General features: G+C 42.2%; 1 protein-coding gene across 2 annotated transcripts in view; it reads right to left on the bottom strand.

The window, feature by feature from the left end:
• LOC121532035 (calcium-dependent secretion activator 2) overlaps positions 1-22,057 on the bottom strand; it is a 236,643-nt gene that overhangs the window by 97,719 nt on the left and 116,867 nt on the right. For both annotated transcript variants that reach the window (XM_041837679.2, XM_041837680.2), the window contains exons 9-12: positions 10,940-11,006; positions 10,356-10,464; positions 9,837-10,040; positions 5,483-5,619 (exon numbers count right to left, since the gene is read on the bottom strand). In XM_041837679.2, coding sequence (XP_041693613.2) covers positions 5,483-5,619; positions 9,837-10,040; positions 10,356-10,464; positions 10,940-11,006 — 517 coding nt within the window. The remainder of the gene's footprint in view (positions 1-5,482; positions 5,620-9,836; positions 10,041-10,355; positions 10,465-10,939; positions 11,007-22,057) is intronic.

Genomic DNA, 22,057 nt, shown 5'->3' with positions numbered 1-22,057 from the left:
TGACCTGAAGAGAGCTGGGACCACAGTCTCAAAGAAAACCATTAGTAACACACTACGCCGTCATGGATTAAAATCCTGCAGCGAATGCAAGGTCCCCCTGCTCAAGCCAGCGCATGTCCAGGCCCGTCTGAAGTTTGCCAATGACCATCTGGATGATCCAGTGGAGGAATAGGAGAAGGTCATGTGGTCTGATGAGACAAAAATAGAGCTTTTTGGTCTAAACTCCACTCGCCGTGTTTGGAGGAAGAAGAAGGATGAGTACAACCCCAAGAACACCATCCCAACCGTGAAGCATTGAGGTGGAAACATCATTCTTTGGGGATGCTTTTCTGCAAAGGGGACAGGACGACTGCACCGTATTGAGGGGGAGGATGGATGGGGCCATGTATCGCGAGATCTTGGCCAACAACCTCCTTCCCTCAGTAAGAGCATTGAAGATGGGTCGTGGCTGGGTCTTCCAGCATGACAACGACCCAAACACACAGCCAGGGCAACTAAGGAGTGGCTCCGTAAGAAGCATCTCAAGGTCCTGGAGTGGCTCTAGCCAGTCTGCAGACCTGAACCCAATAGAACATCTTTCGAGGGGAGCTGAAAGTCCATATTGCCCAGCGACAGCCCCGAAACCTGAAGGATCTGGAGAAGGTCTGTATGGAGGAGTGGGCCAAAATCCCTGCTGCAGTGTGTGTGCAAACCTGGTCAAGACCTACAGGAAACGATGATCTCTGTAATAGCAAACAAAGGTTTCTGTACCAAATATAAAGTTCTGCTTTTCTGATGTATCAAATACTTATGTCATGCAATAAAATGCAAATGAATTACTTAAAAATCATACAATGTGATTTTCTGGATTTTTGTTTTAGATTCCGTCTCTCACAGTTGAAGTGTACCTATGATAAAAATTACAGACCTCTACATGCTTTGTAAGTAGGAAAACCTGCAAAATCGGCAGTGTATCAAATACTTGTTCTCCCCACTGTACATGACAGCCAGCTTGGAGTTTCCCAAAAGGCACCTAAAGGACTCTCAGACCATGAGAAACAAGATTATCTGGTCTGATGAAACCAAGATTGAACTCTTTGGCCTTTATGCCAAGCGTCACGTCTGGAGGAAACCTGGCACCATCCCTACGGTGAAATATGGTAGTGGCAGCATCATGCTGTGGGGATGTTTTTCAGCGGCAGGGACTGGGAGACTAGTCAGGATCGATGGAAAGATGAACAGAGCAAAGTACAGAGAGATCCTTGATGAAAACCTGCTCCAGAACGCTCAGAACCTCAGACTGGGGCAAAGCTTCACCTTCAAACAGGACAACAACCCTAAGCACACAGCCAAGACAACGCAAGAGTGGTTTCGGGACAAGTCTCGGAATATCCTTGAGTGGCCCAGCCAGAGCCCGGACTTGAATCTGATTGAACATCTCTGGAGATGACAGAGCTTGAGAGGATCTGTAGAGAAGAATGTGTGAGAAGAAGAAGGTGTGCCAATGAGAAGAATGTGTGCCAAGCTTGTAGCGTCATACCCAAGAAGACTCAAGGCTGTAATCACTGCCAAAGGTGTTTCAACAAAGTATTGAGTAAAGGTGACTTATGTAAATGTGATATTTCAGTTTATTTGTATTTTGATAAATGTACAAAAATTTCAAAAAAATGTTTTTGCTTGGTCATTATGGGGTATTGTGTGTAGATTGATGAGGAATAAAAAACAATGTTTTAGAATAAGGCTGTAATGTAACAACATGTGTAAAAATTCAAGGGGTCTGAGTGGCGCAGTGGTCTAAGGCACTGCATCGCAGTGCTAACTGTGCCACTAGAGATCCTGGTTCGAATCCAGGCTCTGTCGCAGCCGGCCGCGACCGGGAGACTCATGGGCGGCGCACAATTGGTCCAGGGTAGGGGAGGGAATGGCCGGCAGGGATGTAGCTCAGTTGATAGAGCATGGCGTTTGCAACGCCAGGGTTGTGGGTTCGATTCCCACGGGGGGCCAGTATAAAAAGTATGTATTCACTAACTGTAAGTCGCTCTGGATAAGAGCGTCTGCTAAATGACTAAAATGTAAATGTAAATACTTTCCGAATGCACTGAGAATAATATGATATATAATATGCCATTTAGCAGACGCTTTAATCCAAAGCGACTTACAGTCATGCGTGCGTACATTTTTATTTTTATTTTTGTATGGGTGGTCCCGGGGATCGAACCCACTACCTTGGCGTTACAAGCGCCGTGCTCTACCAGCTGAGCTACAGAGGACCAGAAGTGAAGCATGTAGCCTAGTGGTTAAGAGCATTGGGCCAGTAACCAAAAGGTTGCCGGTTCGAATCCTCCAGCTGGCTAGGTGAAAAATCTGTCATTGTGCCGTTGAGCAAGGCACTTAACCCTAATTGCTCCTGTAAGTCACTCTGGATCAGAGCGTCTGCAAAATGTCAAATGTAAAAAAATTAGAAACGTGCCTACTTTCCTCGAAAGTACGTAATGTCAAGATTCCAAAGCTATACGATAATACAGATAGCAAATTAGTTATCTCAGAAAGGATTTGTAATGTTGTACTTCTTGTTGACGAAATTCGTGCTAATGTTGGGTTTTTGAGCTAGCGTCCAATAGACTCCCATTCACTCTTTGAAGGAGAGTGCTCCTTGTCCCAGAATCGCCCTGAATGCACTGCGCGGTCCATTGTCATAGCATTTCCGATCTCCTCAAAAGTATATCTGCCGTTGCGAATGTTAGACTCCACACTGTGAGGCATATCGATCTGCAGGTTGAACATGGTGAGATTGTAGACTCCTAAATTGATAGTGCAGTTTGTTTAGGCAATTTTACAGCTAATTAGCTACGTTACATGCTGAAATTGTCTTTGTTATTATTGTGGTAGCTACGTTTCCTAGCTAGCTAGCCAGCCAGCCCATAGAGAGCATTGCATTGTGGATTTTGTAGTCGACTTGAGCTGCAACAGATTTCCACAATGATTTTCCATGTTGCTACCAACCTTATTATAATGCCAAAATGAAACATTAGTTCACAAAAAATTTGGTTCTCACATATTAGTGTTATTTAACCCCTACAACTCATCCAGAATGCCGCAGCCCGTCTGGTGTTCAACCTTCCCAAGTTCTCTCACGTCACCCCGCTCCTCCGCACACTCCACTGGCTTCCAGTTGAAGCTCGCATCTGCTACAAGACCATGGTGCTTGCCTACGGAGCTGTGAGGGGAACGGCACCTCCGTACCTTCAGGCTCTGATCAGTCCCTACACCCAAACGAGGGCATTGCGTTCATCCACCTCTGGCCTGCTGGCCCCCCTACCTCTGCGGAAGCACAGGTAGGGGGGCCAAAACTGTTCGCTGCTCTGGCACCCCAATGGTGGAACAAGCTCCCTCACGACGCCAGGACAGCGGAGTCACTCACCACCTTCCGGAGACACTTGAAACCCCACCTCTTTAAGGAATACCTGGGATAGGATAAAGTAATCCCCCCTTGCCCCACCCCAAAAAAAAATATTTAAAAATAAATAAATATTGTAAAGTGGTTATCCCACTGGCTATAAGGTGAATGCACCAATTTGTAAGTCGCTCTGGATAAGAGTGTCTGCTAAATGACGTAAATGTAAATGTCATTTAACACTGTAAATTAAAGGAATTTGTGGTTTTGGCTTGGAAGACTTGAAAATGGTTGTCTAGCAATGATCCTCAACCAATTTGACAGATCTTGAAACATTTAGAAAATAATAAATGGGCAAATATTGGAAAATCCAGGTGTGCAAAGCTCTAAGAGACTTACCCAGAAAGATTCACAGCTGTAATTATGAGGTATTGTGTGTAGATGGGTGAGGGGGGAAAAAATTATTTAATCAATTTTGAATTCAGGCTGTAACACAACAAAAATGTGTAATAAGTTAAGGGGTATGAATACTTTCTGAAGGCACTGTATGTGAATACAGAGGTTTTGACAGAGCATATTGTTTTCTGAGCATTGTTCTCAAGGCCTCATTCAAGTGTATTTTCTTTCATGTGACTAGCGTAAAGCAATTAAGAGCTATTCGTCAGCTGTGATATTTCTAATTAAAATGATCTTAATTGCTTTGTTAGGGCTAAGGAGGAGGTGTGTTGTAGTGAGAGGAGGGTGTGTGTGCGTGTGTGTGTGTGTGTATGTCTGAATACTTACATTAAGTTTCAGCATGACTGGCCATTCCAGCTACTAGTTTGGCAACACTTTCACAATGATGAGGAAGAATCTTAGTAGTGTGTATTAGAGAGTCTTCATGCATGTGTTTGTTTGTGTGTGTGTGTGTGTGTGTGTGTGTGTGTGTGTATGTATGGGGGGATGTCACAAGCTTAAACCTTAACCCTTTTAACATGACTCACATACTTTTCAAGGGTGTCCTTTACAAACACGCAGACAATGAAACGCTAAATATAGTTTTACACATAATATCCAGTTTAGTGGTCAGTATATGTTCAAGCTTGACCACAGGATTCTTTTATGTCCTGAGACCCATCCAGACTTTTTCTAAAGACCTACATGTGTGTGTATACTCCAGGTTGGCTATAGTCCAAGATTCTGCTTGGTTCATCTGCTGTTCGATGACAGGACATAGCAGCCACACTGTTTGATGTATCAAAGTGTTGATGTACAGTAGGATTCTATTCACATTTCAAATAAAACCAACAACATCCTGGGCATTTGAAAACTCCATAAGTACCACAACCTTCAAAGAAATCTGAGTTTCTGAAGTTTGAAAACCCAAATCTGATTTACCATCAACTTCTTAACAGACGTTCCTGTCCCAAGACCTTGTCATTCTGAATGTGGTTTCAACGGGGACTACAAGTTCATACACAAAGCCCTCGTCATTAACAAAGGCATTCACATGGCAAAGACACAGGGGGGTTGAGGTTGACTATATAAGTCTAATTACTAGCTTCTCGTGAAAGATAAAGGGAAGTCCTTATGAGTCAGGTAGGAAATAAAAGAAGCACAGGTGTCAGTGTGGAGGGAGCTCATCCCTCATTAGTCTGAGTTGAATGAGGAATCGTTAGCTGACCATACGCTCATAAACTCTCTTTAATCTCAATCTCAACAGCAGTATATAAAGGGCTTGGATCTGATTTTGAATCTGAAAGATGGCCTATTTACACTATTACATTTCACATTCAAAATCTGCGTATAGCTCAATTCCTGAATTCCCTGGGATTTAAAGGGAATTGACCACTATTGTACATATGGCCCAGCAGTTGTCCTGAGGGTCATGTTTCTACTTGGGAAGTATTGATTAGCACCGTTTATCCCCCTTCGTTGAGTGTGAGAGTTCCCAAACCCCCAAGGAATGAGATTCTTGCTGCACGCAGAGTCCTAAAGCTAGGCCTAGTAGAGCCTTTCTCTCCGCCTCCCAAAATGGGAGACCTGTCTCCTTTCTTTCAGAAATGTCCGGCATATAGACAAATAAACATTGAATTAAGGACAATCTTACTCTGCCCCTCTCTCTCTTACCAGGCAGGAGAAGGAGTCATTCATTCGGTGCTGTAGGGTCTGTTTCTGCAGCATTGGGAACAAGACGGTGTGGTCGAACTGACAGGGCACCGCAGAGATCAGCTCCTCTACCCCCTGCCTCTGAGAGTGATCCAGACCTGAGAGAGCGGGAGAGAGAAAGAAAGAGAGTGAGTGAGAGTGTGAGAGAAAGAGAGAGTAAAAGCAGACAGAGAGAGGGTGAGAGTCCGAATGAGTATAAGAGCTTTAGCGAAACGGTTGACCAAACAAATCCATTCCATCCTGCATCTCCATCAATGAAAATAGATCATTTTACTGAACAATGGAGTACAACTTTGCAATCCCCGGTAGCACAGACTCCTCCCGTTCAAATCAAATCCCAACATACAGGCAGACAGAATGATGGAACATCTGCGCACAGCAATTCACACCTTTGAGTACAACTGTGAAACGGGAGTGTAAAAAGGAGGGAATTCTATTCGACTGCATTGGCATCGTCAGTTTTCACTGCTTTGGTTATTAGTTCCCACCTCCATTGGCTTGAGATACTCTGTGAAATCCAGTTTCCAAATTTCAGCTGTAAATACGAGAAACTGACAGAAACTCTTGCATCAAGCGAGAGTATGTGAGGAAAAACTGTGACACAAACACAAGCATGTAACGCGTCTCGTCACGACACTGACATTCTTAGTCTTGGTAAAGCATCACTTGAACAAAGGTAAGTCATTTGGTCAGTGATGGATAAGCCTTGACCTTGAAACTAAAGGGTCACCTTTTCAGTAACCTTCCTAATGACTGTTCCTACATAGAGCCAGTGTATGTATGTGTTTGTGTGTGTTTGTGTCCTACATCTCGTTGTCTGTCTCTAAGGCTGGATATTTTTCATGTCACACAAAGAGCCAGTGAATGGACAGGGAAGAAGGGAGAGAGCAGGAAATAACACAACGCACATACCATCCATAAACATCTAGATGCAATGAGGCCATGCCAGGTCAGAGAAATTAATAAATAAAAAACACTGAAAGGAAAAAGGGAGATGGTGAAAGTGCTAAAGAGAGGACGAGGGCAGATACGACAGCCCTGCGTGTGCCCAGGTTCATTTCTAGTCCATTCAGACTCGTCCCAGTTAATGGCTGGTGTCGAGCAGAATGAGCAACCCTCATGAAAAGCCTAACACTCTCTCTTTTCCCATATTGTAGAAATACATTTGGGACCGACTTTTCTTCACATGACACATGGCCCCACAAAAGACCAAGGCTGTAGAGAAAATAATCTTTGCCCCCACGCCTCCGATGGCCGCGGCTTCACACCCGAGACAAGCAGTAGTGATTGCTTTTTATTAACGCTGCCATTTCTGGTTCATCCATAACTCTTGCATGAACCGAGAAAAGCCCAGTGCTTTGCCTGCAAGCGCTCTCTCAGACATTTGTGTCTCCCCTTTTGCCTTCCTCTGTCGCTTTTGTAAAAAAAGGCAGCAGAAGTGCAATCCCCACAATCAACTCGGAATCGAAGCTCTCTCCTTTCTTTCTTTCTTTCTTTCTTTCTTTCTTTCTTTCTTTCTTTCTTTCTTTCTTTCTTTCTTTCTTTCTTTCTTTCTTTCTTTCTTTCTTTCTTTCTTTCACTTTCTTTTTATGTACTCCTGCCCTTTGGCTCCCTTGGCCCCCTTTTTCTTTAATTCTGATGTAGGTCATTTTACATTCGTTACCCCAAATGCAGAGTGTCCTTAATGTAATTTGGGGTAAGGTGCGGAGAAAGGTAGGAACAAGAAGATTCTAAAGAATACGAGACAAAGGGATATAGATTAAAGCTGAGGATGAGACGGGGAGGGAGAGACAGTATTGATTTAGGGGCAGCAGAAGGAGGCGTGATGTTAACTTATCCAGTCACTAGGAGAAATCCTATTGATCTGTGTCATCTTTAACTTCCAGCTACAGTATTATCTGTAGATGAGGGGAGGGGGGATGTTAGAATGTGTGTTTGTGTGTGTCTCTAGACAGGGAGTGTTGGAGTCGGGTCAGTTAGAGTGTGTGTATTATGTGTGTGTGTGTGGGGGAATGTTGGCGTGTGTGTTGGGTTTATGTGGCTAGACAGCTTGAAGGAGGTATGTACTGTTGTGTGAGTGTCTGGAGTTATTGAATCGTAGCTGAAGGAGTATATCCCTTACGCCTGGTGTGGGACTAGGGAAGAGGATATGGATACAGGGGGAGGTGCAACGGGTTGGCGCTCATTCTCTTCATATCCCTCTCTTTGAAGCCCCATCAGTGTTGTCACGGCAGCAGTCATATCCATGTGGCATATCTCCCAGTGAGGTGGCAGATCCGATGATGACAGGTTATCGACGTGGGCGGAGAGAGACACCGAGCGTTAACGTCTCAGGTACACCAGGCGGATTGATTTGATTTGTTTGAGCAAACCGGGCATGGGCACTGAGGGGAGAGACAGATGCGGACGGACAGGGTATTGGAGTCTCAGCATCGCTCCCCGCCACACACACACACACACCTTAAGTAGAACTCTGCTCAGAGGTCTCAGCTGTCCTGGTAGACTTGGCTGTCATTTATAATATGACAGCGGCTAAAACTATGAGACAGGTTGGACTTTAGTACTAAACTTCAAACACCTGCTTTTCAAAACAGAAACTGACAAGAACCTTGACAGAGATCAGCGTGATGAAGGTGATGGATGTGTCACAAATCAGTGAATCATGGAAGGGAAAAGATTTGCGAGTCAGGAGCAACATCTCTACTAAGTTTACAATACATTATTGGAAATGACAATCCGTTAAAACTACCTTCATGCATACAACAAAAGTGGTAGAACACTTTTTATCAAATGTTATACTATCTATATGGTCAGCATGGCCTTTTTATGACGTAAACATATATACCGATAACATCTCCACACAACATTCAATCCCGGTCAATAACGTCTGACTATACATATTAAAATGGTGTTGTTTCATTCAAACAATGAGTGAATGATTGAAGGCCAGCGAAACAAAAACATGTTTACTACAGTCAGTATCTTAGACTGTTAAATTACTGAAACCAATGCTCAAATGCAGCCTTTGACGGCAACGCAAGGATATTATTAATGGTGTAGGAAGCTGGTATTCTCTAATGGGCTCAAATCTCCTTGAGGATAACGCTGACCTTCAAAAACAACCATGTTGCAAAAAACCTATGTCGTGCCTGTGTGTATGTTTGTGTGTGTGTGTGTCTGAGAGGAGGGGTACGAGAGATGACAAGGAAGACTGGTATGCAATGTACTTTTACTCTGTGTGTGTGTGTGTGCGTGTGATTATTAGCTCGTTGTTTAACCTTTAAATCACGCTACAGGAAAATTCCTCCAGGGTGCGTGTAGAGACAGCTCTGAGACACAATCATTAGAGGGGACTGCACACACACACACACACACACACACACACACTCAATCATAACAACACTTAGCACTTTGAGTTGTTCCCAGTTAAAGAGCAATTTCAACGAGCCCTTCAATTTCCGTAGCATAATGCTAACAAGTTAAATAAAATCCTATATAAAATTACATAACAGACTCACCGTACGTAAACCCCATGAACGTACGTGCATTTGAATTATCAAAATGATTCTGGTGTAAGAAAACACTCTCTCTCTCTCTCGACTGATGGGAGAAAAGTGTGTTGCCACACACACAGCGGCACGACAAGCACATGCTAACATGCTAAATCAGCCCCCCGCTGGTGTGTGTGTGTGTTCCAGCGATAGCTCAGTCGATCAATGTCCTATCTCTGGCTATAGCACTGAACACTTTGCCTTGCCATAGACTCTCCTCTCCTCTCCAGTCAAGTGAGTAGGTTAGACATTCATCTGTTTGAATTTGTTCAATCACTCATTGCATACAGATGCGGTCAAATATATTATCACCCTTGAACTTTACAATGGACTGCAATGGAGCAGAATGTCCTGTTTTCTCTTTTCAAAACTGGTTGAATGGCTATTCTTACCCTGTATACACCTGCAACTTTCCACAGGAGAGATAAATTACACAGTAAACAAGATAACTTGCCTCCAACCAAATTCATTTTAATATTGAATCATTTAGTCCAGGCCATTTTTTACTTTGAAGTGGAACATCTCAATTTCAGTTTAGATTTTTTTATTCTTGGTCCTGTGTCATTAAATCAATCAAATACTTGTGTGAACACCAACGTTTTTTTTCAATTTAAACTTATTTTAGATACTGGGAGTCAATATATTTAATGTCAACTGTAAACTGAACATTGGTTAATTGTAAGGCAAAAATGTCAGCCAAATTACCATTTATATGATCTTATTTTTCAAGAATAAAGGAATAAATGCTGTTGAAGTGAACCTACTGAGCAGTGAGATTGGTGCGTATGGCTGGGAGTTCCCTGCTCTGCAGTTCTGGTTCTGGGTGGGTGGAATTGGTTTGTATGATTGGCCAGTAGCGCGGTACACGGCCTGAACCCACAGCATTCGGTCCTGCTCGTCATCATTGGCAAACACGACCAAGTCACCCTCCTTGACCGCACTGAAGAACACTCGACCACCCTGGAGACCTGAGAGAGAGAGAGAGAGAGAGAGAGAGAGAGAGAGAGAGAGAGAGAGAGAGAGAGAGAGAGAGAGAGAATGTGGTGGAGATGGTCATAACATAAGAGACAAGATGGATGGATAAATAAAGTATGGTATAGTGTCTTAACACAGCGTTAGTGTGAGTGTTGTAACAAGTGAGTTACCTGTGTGTGCGTGCGTGTGTGCGTGCGTGCCTACGTGCTTGCGTGCGTGCTTGCGTGCGTGCGTGCGTGCTTGCGTGCGTGCTTGCGTACGTGCTTGCGTGCGTGCTTGCGTGTGTACTTGCATGCGTGCTTGCGTACCAGGCTGGGGGTCGGAGTAGTCCACAGTGTAGCCTTCTAGCTGCATCAGTTCATGGGGCTCAGACTTCTTCTCTCTGTAGCTGCACATTGCAAAGGTGTATTGGCTGACCTGCAACAGTTAACAAGGGTTCACACACTCTGTATAAAATGGCATTATAATGATTAAAAACAAATATTACGCTATGTTTTTTAAATATGGGAATCAGGTGAGATAGTAAATGAGGTTCTAATTTCCAGAAAATATCCTTGCATTACACAACAGTTTTTCATCTGCCTTTTATAGATTGCTGCATATTTCTCTCCATGGTCAACATGTGTTGCTTCATGATTTCAAATCTGTCAATTAAAGCCACAACAATATGCAGCAATAACAAAAACTGTTAAGTGCCATAACATATTAGAACAGTTAATTCAACATTTTTATGAAAACACTAATAAAGGTTTGTGTATGAAGTGCAAAGGAGGGTAAAAAAATAAACATTTAACGGAAAAAAATCTGTTAGAAGTTACACATTAGGCAAGTAGACCTTAAAATATTGTATTATTCTCAATAAAGTGTCAATGAATCATGACATTTAGCCTACCTGGACAAGAACGAAATATCTTCTTTTCCAACGTTTCCAAACTCTCTGTCCCAATGCATAAAGGTACCTAAAAATACAGAAATATTAAGAATCTTAATTTAAACATCTAATGTTAACTGTGTTTTATTACTGTGAAGCTGGAAGTCAAATTAATTTACCACTGTTGGGATTATAGATTTGAAGAATCATTAACCCAAAGCAAATTCAATTCAATATAAATTCAATTTTAATATATTATTTATCAAATATAAAACACAAGTTGCATCTAAAAATGACAAGATGTCCAGATTAATATAGGAATTGTAATACCTTAAAACTAGGCCTATTAAACATGTGATTACAAGGTGACCGAGAGGCTGTAGGTTAAATCTAAAAATCTAATATTGAGCAGCTCTTTTACAAAATTATTTCCAAGAATATAGACTACTATTTCATCTTTCACTGAGAACATAAGACGTGTTCTTATAAAAAATACATTATTACCGGCACAGTGAGAAATGATAGGTCTACAACATTTGAATGAGGTTTATGCTGCAAATATTGTGACAAAGGGTAGGCCTCATTTATTTTTATGAATTGCAAATACCAACTGTGATAGGCCAAATTGTAGAAGCATATTGCTTTGTGATTGATAATAATTTAGGCCATGACACAACCAAGCAAATGTTTTCTCTGAGTCTCTTCCCTTGGAAAACTTTACCATGGTCAGAAAGCGAATTATTAAAATCTGGAAGCTCCATAATCAATCACCAATTCATGGAACTCAAACACTGTGGAATAACGCATGTGGGATATGGGAGAGTGGAAAGGGGAACTCCATAGATTGTGAAAACACTTTGTAAAGAGGACAGGGGCTGCCCTTTAAGAAAAGGCCTCCAGTCCAGGTTGGGAGCCTCGTGAATGCGGATCTGAAAATCTGGGCCATTCTCCGGGAGTAACATGAGGCAGAAGTAATCATCCACTTGTGAAAATTATTTTCTGTTCATACTCAAACACCTTTCAGCCGCTCATGATCCCATTTGCGACTCCAGACGTGCGGACCAATAAATACGCAGCTGCAGGAAAATGTTCCGTCCTTGATACAATGCATGCTGCTCATGCACTTCCTAAAGCCAAGTATACGTGTTTATGTTTTCATTAGTAGGCCTAGTCTATTCAAAATTAGAACAGCAGTCTCATAGATTCAAGCAACGCTTAGGCATACTTTAAAAAGTAGGCTATTCTTTAATTAATCAAATTAACTCTACAAAGAGAGAGCAGCCACAGTAGATTAAACTGTCACTTGTCTGAGAAAAGCAAGTGCTTACCAGGGCAAACCAGAGCCATTGATTGAGATTGCTAGGGCTAGGGTGAACCAAATAAAACAGAATAAGTGATAAACAGAATATCTTCAAAAATGACATTTTCAAAAGTGGTTTAAGTTTACATTAAAAAAAGGTTATAATCAAAAGGGATAACAAGGCAACTAGATAGGGTTATAGGGCAGCATTTTCTATCAAGAATGGTCAGAGATCTCTAGATTTAAAAAAAGAAAATAAATTAAAGTGAGAGGGAAAATTCGATTCAATACAATTCTTCTGGAAATCAAGCATTTTTCAGATTTGTCCTAATACTTACTATCTACCAATCTTCCTAATTGTGTAAAATGTTAAAGATAGTATATGAATTATTTGAACATTTACTAGCCTACGCTTTATTTAGATAAATACATAAGTAAATAGGTATTGATAAAAACAAAAACTGGACAATAACTAAAGAAATAGGCTGCAACATCAACCCTGCTGCTACTTCAAGTATTGGAGTAACAATGCACCTGTGTGGACATTTGTTAGAACTGCACCTAGTTGTTGCGAAGTACTATGCACATTTTACTTTCTCAAGCTTTCTCAATGTCCATTTGTACAGTTTGTAAACCAACACAAACCTCTTAGCCTAAAATAGGTTCATACACACACCCACATACACCCTGGTGATGTCTGTTCTGACTCCATTGTCTTCCAGTCATGATTGTAATAGGAGCCTGGGTGGCCCCTCGGCCCCCTTCAGAAGGCTCTTAACACCAGTAGAGATAGAGAGAGAGAGAGAGAGAGATTCTGTAAGATTCTCCTACATGTCAGAGGAAAACTACAAACAATGCATGCAGGGCAGAATTATGCCAAAATCCACTAATAATCAAAACTCAAAAAATAGCAATTAAGTTTTAGAAACATCTAAAATACATTGACCCCCTCTCGTATCATTACCAAGCCCTGGAATGCCAAGAGCTGAGGGGGAAAAAAAGAGTCCCCTCATCCAGCTGGTCCTGGGGCTAAGTTCACAAACCTGTTTTACTAACACACTGAAGCCTCAGGACCAGAACATCCAATTAATCAGAATAAACCAAATTATAACACAGTCAAAACAAAACTACATTACCTATTGGCAAACACAAGCACAAAGCAAAATGCAGTGCTATCTGGCCCTAAATCGACAGTACACCATGGCAAACTATTTGACCATGGTTACTGATCAAAACCTTAGAAAAACCTTGACAAAGTACAGGCTCAGTGAGCACAGCCTTGCCATTGAGAAGGTTAGACACAGGAAAACCTGGCTACCTGTAGAGGAAAGGCTGTGCAACCATTGCACCACAGCAGAACCTGAGACAGAGTTGCATTTCCTGACAAAATGTTAAAAATATAAAACAATTAGAGAGTGTCATTTCCCCAAATTTGAAACCCTTATTGAAAGACCTCTCTGATGAGAATAGGCTACCTGTCCTGTTAGGGGAAGATGCAGAGAACTGTGGGTTGGCAGCGCACTACATTGCTGCCTGCCATAAAATGAGGGACAGTGTCTGACAGACCAACCAACCTGCACATGTCCTCTATGCCATTGTTATTGTCCATTGCATGGTTATTTTTACCCTTGATTATTGTTGTTACTGATTGTCCCGTTGACAATATGAATTATTATTATTTTAATTATGTTAATATTGTAAACATATGTACATTGTTACGTCATGCCAATAAACCTTATTGAAATTGAGAGAGAGAGAGAGAGAGAGAGAGAGAGAGAGAGAGAGAGGCAGATAAAAGGAGATGGGGGCATCTGAATGTAGGGGACTGAGAAAAGGGAGGGGTGGGAGAAGAGGAGAGCAAGAGTCCTTAACTCTTTCCGACTTGGTGATTTGAGTGTGAGAGAGGATGAAGAGAGAGGGATATAGAGAAAGGTGAGCTGGGAGGGAGACAGATGGGGAGGAAGGCAGACACGGAGGGAGGGAGAGAAAATGTACTGATTGACTATAAATAGCAACTTTGTTTTAAGTGAAGAGTAGAGAGAAAGAGAGAGGAGACAGAGCGAGCATGAAAGCGCTCCTCTGTGTATGTATGTACTGTATATCAGGGTTGTGATCTTTAATTCCAATTGAATTCTTGAATTTCAATTGCATTGGTCACACCCCACAGGAAGCATAATTTGAATTGAATTTGAATTAAAGAAAGTAGAATTAAATTACATTAAATTGAAATGGCTTATTTATTCTACACATCACTATACAAATGTTTATGATGATATCATGTATGGTTACCAATGCCATGTAGCATCTGGTTGAAACATTACATTTTAAAAACGTAAACTCCTATGGAACAGATCGAAATTTACTGGGGGGAGGGGTGGTCCAAAATAGGGGACGGTTGTCAAGCTGTTTTTTCACTGGTTTACATTTGCTCTTCTGCTCGTATTGTCCCTATAAACAATGTCTTGACTTACTTTTGATATTACCCTAATAAAGTTTAGAAACGTTTGTGAAGGATTGGTATGGTGTGGCTATCATTTAGCATTAGCTACTGCAGGCCTATGATATGAAGGCAGTGCACCCCGGTGCTCCAACTGACTCCGACTGTTGAACTTGAGGTGAGGAAGACTGTTTCAGGCCTACCAGAGTTACTCCTATAATCTAACAATATAATGCTTATTTTTATACAAAATATTCGGATCAAAAATCTATGAATTACCCTCCTTCTGTATGTCTAAATGTGTATAGCAGACGCAGCAGCCATCTGACATAATGAAATACATGTCGGTGTCGTAGCATGCCACCGGCATATCTCTATATCTCGGGGGTTAAGCCTAAGCTTCTCTTCCTTTATATAGGCATTATATAGGCATTATATAAATTATATATATATATATATATATATATATATATATATATATATATATATATATATATATATATATATATATTGCAGGTATTCCTACTTACAAAGCATGTAGAGGTCTGTAATTTTTATCATAGGTACACTTCACCTGATGTATCAAATCCAGAAAATCCAGAAAATCACATTGTATGATTTTTAAGTAATTAATTTGCATTTTATTGCATGACATAAGTATTTGATACATCAGAAAAGCAGAACTTAATATTTGGTACAGAAACCTTTCTTTACAATTACAGAGATCATACGTTTCCCGTAGGTCTTGACCAGGTCTGCACACACTGCAACAGGGATTTTGGCCCACTCCTCCATACAGACCTTCTCCAGATCCTTCAGGTTTCGGGGCTGTTGCTGGGCAATACGGACTTTCAGCTCCCTCCAAAGATTTTCTATTGGGTTCAGTTCTGGAGACTGGCTAGGCCACTCCAGGACCTTGAGATGCTTCTTACAGAGCCACTCCTTAGTTGCCCTGGCTGTGTGTTTCGGGTCGTTGTCATGCTGGAAGACCCAGCCACGACCCATCTTCAATGCTCTTACTGAGGGAAGGAGGTTGTTGGCCAAGATCTCGCAATACATGGCCCCATCCATCCTCCACTCAATACGGTGCAGTCGTCCTGTCCCCTTTGCAGAAATGCAAATTAATTACTTAAAAATCATACAATGTGATTTTCTGGATTTTTGTGTACCTATGATAAAAATTACAGACGTCTACATGCTTTGTAAGTAGGAATACCTGCAAAATCAGCAGTGTATCAAATACTTGTTCTCCCCACTGTATATATATATATATATATATATATATATATATATATATATATATATATATATATATATACAGTAAGGGAAAAAAGTATTTGATCCCCTGCTGATTTTGTACGTTTGCCCACTGACAAAGACATGACCAGTCTATAATTTTAATGGTAGGTTTATTTGAACAGTGAGAGACAGAATAACAACAAAAAAATCCAGAAAAACGCATGTCAAAAATGTTATAAATGTATTTGCATTTTAATGAGGGAAATAAGTATTTGACCCCTCTGCAAAACATGACTTAGTAATTGGTGGCAAAACCCTTGTTGGCAATCACAGAGGTCAGAAGTTTCTTGTAGTTGGCCACCAGGTTTGCACACATCTCAGGAGGGATTTTGTCCCACTCCTCTTTGCAGATCTTCTCCAAGTCATTAAGGTTTCGAGGCTGACGTTTGGCAACTCAAACCTTCAGCTCCCTCCACAGATTTTCTATGGGATTAACGTCTGGAGACTGGCTAGGCCACTCCAGGACCTTTATGTGCTTCTTCTTGAGCCACTCCTTTGTTGCCTTGGCCGTGTGTTTTGGGTCATTGTCATGCAGGAATATCCATCCACAACCCATTTTCAATGCCCTGGTTGAGGGAAGGAGGTTCTAACCCAAGATTTGATGGTACATGGCCCCGTCCATCGTCCCTTTGATGCGGTGAAGTTGTCCTGTCCCCTTAGCAGAAAAACACCCCCAAAGCATAATGTTTCCACCTCCATGTTTAACAGTTGGGATGGTGTTCTTGCGGTCATGGGCAGCATTCCTCCTCCTCCAAACACGGCGAGTTGAGTTGATGCCAAAGAGCTCCATTTTGGTCTCATCTGACCACAACAGTTTTACCCAGTTCTCCTCTGAATCATTCAGATGTTCATTGGCAAACTTCAGATGGGCCTGTATATGTGCTTTCTTGAGCAGGGGGACCTTGCAGGCACTGCAGGATTTCACTCCTTCACGGCGTAGTGTGTTACCAATTGTTTTTTTGGTGACTATGGTCCCAACTGCCTTGAGATCATTGACAAGATCCTCCCGTGTAGTTCTGGGCTGATTCCTCACCATTCTCATGATCATTGCAACTCCACGAGGTGAGATCTTGCATGGAGCCCCAGGCCGAGGGAGATTGACAGTTATTTTGTATTTCTTCAAGTATTTGATACACTGCTGATTTTGCAGGTATTCCTACTTACAAAGCATGTAGAGGTCTGTAATTTTTATCATAGGTACACAAAAATCCAGAAAATCACATTGTATGATTTTTAAGTAATTAATTTGCATTTTATTGCATGACATAAGTATTTGATCACCTACCAACCAGTAAGAATTCCGGCTCTCACAGACCTGTTAGTTTTTCTTTAAGAAGCCCTCCTGTTCTCCACTCATTACCTGTATTAACTGCACCTGTTTGAACTCGTTACCTGTATAAAATACACCTGTCCACACACTCAATCAAACAGACTCCAACCTCTCCACAATGGCCAAGACCAGAGAGCTGTGTAAGGACATCAGGGATACAATTGTAGACCTGCACAAGGCTGGGATGGGCTACAGGACAATAGGCAAGCAGCTTGGTAAGAAGGCAACAACTGTTGGCGCAATTATTAGAAAATGGAAGAAGTTCAAGATGACGGTCAATCACCCTCGGTCTGGGGCTCCATGCAAGATCTCACCTCGTGGGGCATCAATGATCATGAGGAAGGTGAGGGATCAGCCCAGAACTACACGGCAGGACCTGGTCAATGACCTGAAGAGAGCTGGGACCACATTCTCAAAGAAAACCATTAGTAACACACTATGCCGTTATGGATTAAAATCCTGCAGCGCACGCAAGGTCCCCCTGCACGTAGTGCGTAAAAATAATCTATCCTCGGTGCCAACACTCACTAACGAGTTCCAAACTGCCTCTAGAAGCAACGTCAGGACAGGAACTGTTCGTCGGGAGCTTCATGAAATGAGTTTCCATGGCCGAGCAGCCGCACACAAGCCTAAGCTCACCATGCGCAATGCCAAGAGTCGGCTGGAGTGATGTAAAGCTCGCCACGATTGGACTCTGGAGCAGTGGAAACGCGTTTTCTGCAGTGATGAATCACGCTTCACTATCCGGCAGTCTGACGGACGAATCTGGGTTTGGTGGATGCCAGGAAAACGCTACCTGCCCCAATGCATAGTGCCAGCTGTAAAGGGAAATCTTAACGCTACAGCATACAATAACATTCTAGACGATTCTGTGCTACAACTTTGTGGCAACTGTTTGGAGAAGGCCCTTTCCTGTTTCAGCATAACAATGCCCACGTGCACAAAGCGAGGTCCATACAGAAATGGTTTGTCGAAATCAGTGTGGAATAACTTGACTGCCCTGCACAGAGCCCTGACCTCAACCCCATCAAACACCTTTGGGATTAATTGGAATGCAGACTGCGAGCCAGGCCTAATTGCCAACCTCACTAATGCTCTTGTGGCTGAATGGAAGCAACTCCCCGTAGCAATGTTCCAAAATCTAGTGGAAAGCCTTCCCAAAAGAGTGGAGGCTGTTATAGCAGCAAAGGGGGGGCCTACTCCATATTAATGCCCATGATTTTGGAATGAGATGTTCGATGAGCAGGTGTCCACATTACATACAGTGGACACCTAAGCCTATAGGCCTATGCATGCAACTCCCTGATACATTCAGTGCTCAAATCTCTGACAGCTGAACCGTGCGGTCAACAATTATTTTTTTATGAAAGTAGCCCCCCCAAAAAAAAAAAAAATTGTTTGTTATAGGCTGTTTTTAAGGACACGTAAAATGTGGCTCATTTGGCCAACATCCCTCGTTTATTGATGGCGCTGGCTGCGCCATGTTGGATTTGAATGCATATGGATGTCCGTGAAATTTCTCAAATGTCTGGTAAATTAAAATCTTCCCTGTCATGTTGTCCGGCCCCAAACTTTACTAAAGGAAACTCTGAAATGGCATATTGTTTTTATGAAGATTTCAGAATATTCACATGACAATCTGTTGCCAATTGGATGGAAACCTAGCTATAGACATCGTAAAGACTTCTTCCTCCAGCCAAACAAGCTTGTAAGAATTGTAATTAAACTCCCCCCTCATACTCATCTGGAGGTTGAGCATTTTTTCGCCTCTATCTCCGGAATGTGTCTGTATCTATGTAATTGTATATGTATTTATGTAAAACAATAGGGACCACAATGGACAAGTCCCTGACTTTATTGTGGTGTTGAAAACGCAAACCATGATATTGAAGTGCCCGAAGTCAGTATGCTTTTTTATTGGTTTTGTGGTGCATTGGCACAGAAACCTGTTGGTGGAAAATTCGTTGCATATATTTAAATAATTATAAATATGGCATCAAAATGTTGGAAATCTGATTTCCCCTTAGCTGATCATTGTCTGCAGCCGGCTCTGATTGTAGTGTAATGAAACAGGCAGGGCGACTGAGCTCGTCCGTGGTGGTCTGTGAACTCTCAACCTTTTGGCCCGTAGCCCTGCGTGGCATCGACTGTGCCACAAAAGCATGCTGAAGTGGCAAAGTCGATATCCACGTTTATAATCACAGGGTTGCTACAGTTATTGTTATTTGTTGTCGTAAACATTATCTGAGTTAATTCTATGAGGGGGGAGGATGTTCCATTTATTTTACAGTACAAGGGGAAGGTCATGTGAAAATATGTTTAACGTTGGGGAGGGGGGTGCATTTTTTTTAAATGACACCTTTAGTTGGACCAGCCCCTCCCCCCACAACATTTCGATCTTTCCCTAAAACTACTTTAAATAATTACAGTGGTCTCTAAATATTGTAAGGAAATGTGGGTTGTCTATAATAATTCATAATTCCCTCAATGTTTTAAATATAAGAAACAAATAAATGTATTTTGACAATGAAAAATACTGTTTGACATCTTTGAGTTATACTCAAACAAATATTTGAAATGGTGTGTGTAGTATTCTTAGCATTAATAAGTGTCCGATTTTTCAAATGAATGAGACTTTCATGTTTCATGTCTCGGTTGAATGGCTTTGAATTGCTTGAATTAAATTATACTTCCTTCAATTCAAATTATATTCCAATTCTGATTCCTGTGGGGTGTGGCCAACTCTCTCTCTCTCTGATGTTGGTGTCAGATTGCAGTCTTTCAGTCTTTGGGAGAACAGACAGAACCCCCCCGTGCCTCTTCTCTCTCTCCCCCTCTCTTTAACTCACTCCCTCGCACTTCCCCCTTCTCCCCTTTTTCTGGTAGGTTGGAGGTGGTGGCAGATTGCAGTATTTGGGAGAGCAGAGACAGAGTTCCATCTTCTCTTCTCTTCTCTGCCTCTTCGGCTCCCATCAACAGATGGCTGCTTTTAATGGTGAAGCACTCAACCTGAAAATCCAACCTCTCCATCTCTCTGTATGTTTGTCAGTCTGTCTCTCTATCTGCCCCTCCTCTTGGTCTCTCTCTCCCTTTTCCCCCTTTGCTCGCTTTCTTTCTTCTTTCCTAGAATGGACAGTCCTCAGGTGTGCCTAGTGTGTTTATGTGTGTGCCTAGTGTGTGTGTGTGTGCCTAGTGTGTGTGTGTGTGTGCCCTGGTGTCCTCCTTGGCACTCCAAGGCTCAGCTGAAATGGTATTGAACTTTTGAAGAGGCACTCGCCAATTAGGGGGAGCCACTTACCATCCAGACAGACTGACACATACACACACTTGCACAAGTGTGCATGCGCAAACGTGAACACACAGACACTTCACTCAGCACCCTGGTTCTCTTCATTAATTAGCAGAGCCATAGTTATGAGGTGACCTCACAATGCTGCCCATCAGGGAGGAGGGGCCACTGTTGCAGACCTCAGCCAATCCTCCCAGGGGAATTGCACCAGAGGTCTTCATGCCTCCAAAAAGTTGGACCTGGGGCTTTATCACCTGAACTAATATGCATAAATGATCCGATCCGAGGACAACTAGACCGTTCCGTATAGACCTGGGTGGATCCAGACACGGTTTGATCCGATCCGAGTGAGGGAAGCAGAAGAAAATACATGTTTTAAGCTACATAATTAACGGAAGCTGATAAAGCCGACAGGAGGGAGAGAGTGGTGCGGCTCTAGTCGGTGGGGGAGGGGCCGTAGGGTGATCGAGTGACACAGGAGCAGTGTTGCCATGTTTGCGGTTTTCGTGGCAAATTGGGCTACTTTGAAAACAATGTCGCGGGTGAAAATGTATTGGTTGTGGGTTTTTGGGCTATTTCTAAGTTGCACCGCGGCCGCTAAGGCATTTCTCTTAAAAAATATATATATTTCACTGTGATCTGTTGCTGACTGTCAGCCAGTGAGGCAGGCTGTTGCTGATTGAGTGAGTGGTGGGGAGGAGTGAGTGTGTGTGTGTTGAGAGCGCACTTCAGCGATTGACTGAGTCACGTGAGCGAGAGGAGAGAGAGCAGCACGCGCGCAAGTTGTGACAGCTTTTTACCAGTTGTAGGTAGGCTATTTAGATTGTCATTATGGAGATAGTTATTTCCAAACCTGTTTCCATAAAACATATTAATACGCTAGAACTGATTCACATTAATAAATAATGCAGACAAAGCACTGGAAAACGACATTGGCGCACTGGAGCGCATTACATAAATCCGCTCGGATGTGGTTTAAACTGCATTCTAATGTTGACTGCTTAAAGAAAACGGTATCAAGCGAAGCGCTTTATGCATGCTCAGTTCTTGGGTCTCGGGGGCTGCCCGACTGGACATTTGAAATGGAAGTTATGGAACTCCCTCGTGTAGTACTTTTTATGGGGAAAAGTCTTCAATGAAACTGACATTAGGCTAAATGAATTATACATTTGCCTCTGTTGGCAATCAAGTAGCCTATTAATGTATATGCCATTGTAGGCAACCATTTGATACAATACATATGTTGAAATGACTATATCACTTCAGTCATTGCAAATCAATTTGTGCCACTTGTGTAGCCTACCTGGAGCTTGCAAACCAATTTGATAAATAGCCTATAACTTCAGTTTATTGTTGTTGTAGCCTTGTGTTACTATGAACGCATTAGATTGACAGTAACAGTAGTCAGATTAGGCTACAGGTAAAACAAATTCTAAAACATAAACACTGGCTGTTGTTGACAAGCATATTCACCCATTTACATA

This window comes from Coregonus clupeaformis, unplaced genomic scaffold (genome assembly GCF_020615455.1).
Source record: "Coregonus clupeaformis isolate EN_2021a unplaced genomic scaffold, ASM2061545v1 scaf0073, whole genome shotgun sequence".
NCBI classification, from domain to species: Eukaryota; Metazoa; Chordata; class Actinopteri; order Salmoniformes; family Salmonidae; genus Coregonus; species Coregonus clupeaformis.
Note: the sequence above shows the minus strand (reverse complement) of the source record. Positions and strands in the feature narration are given on the sequence as shown.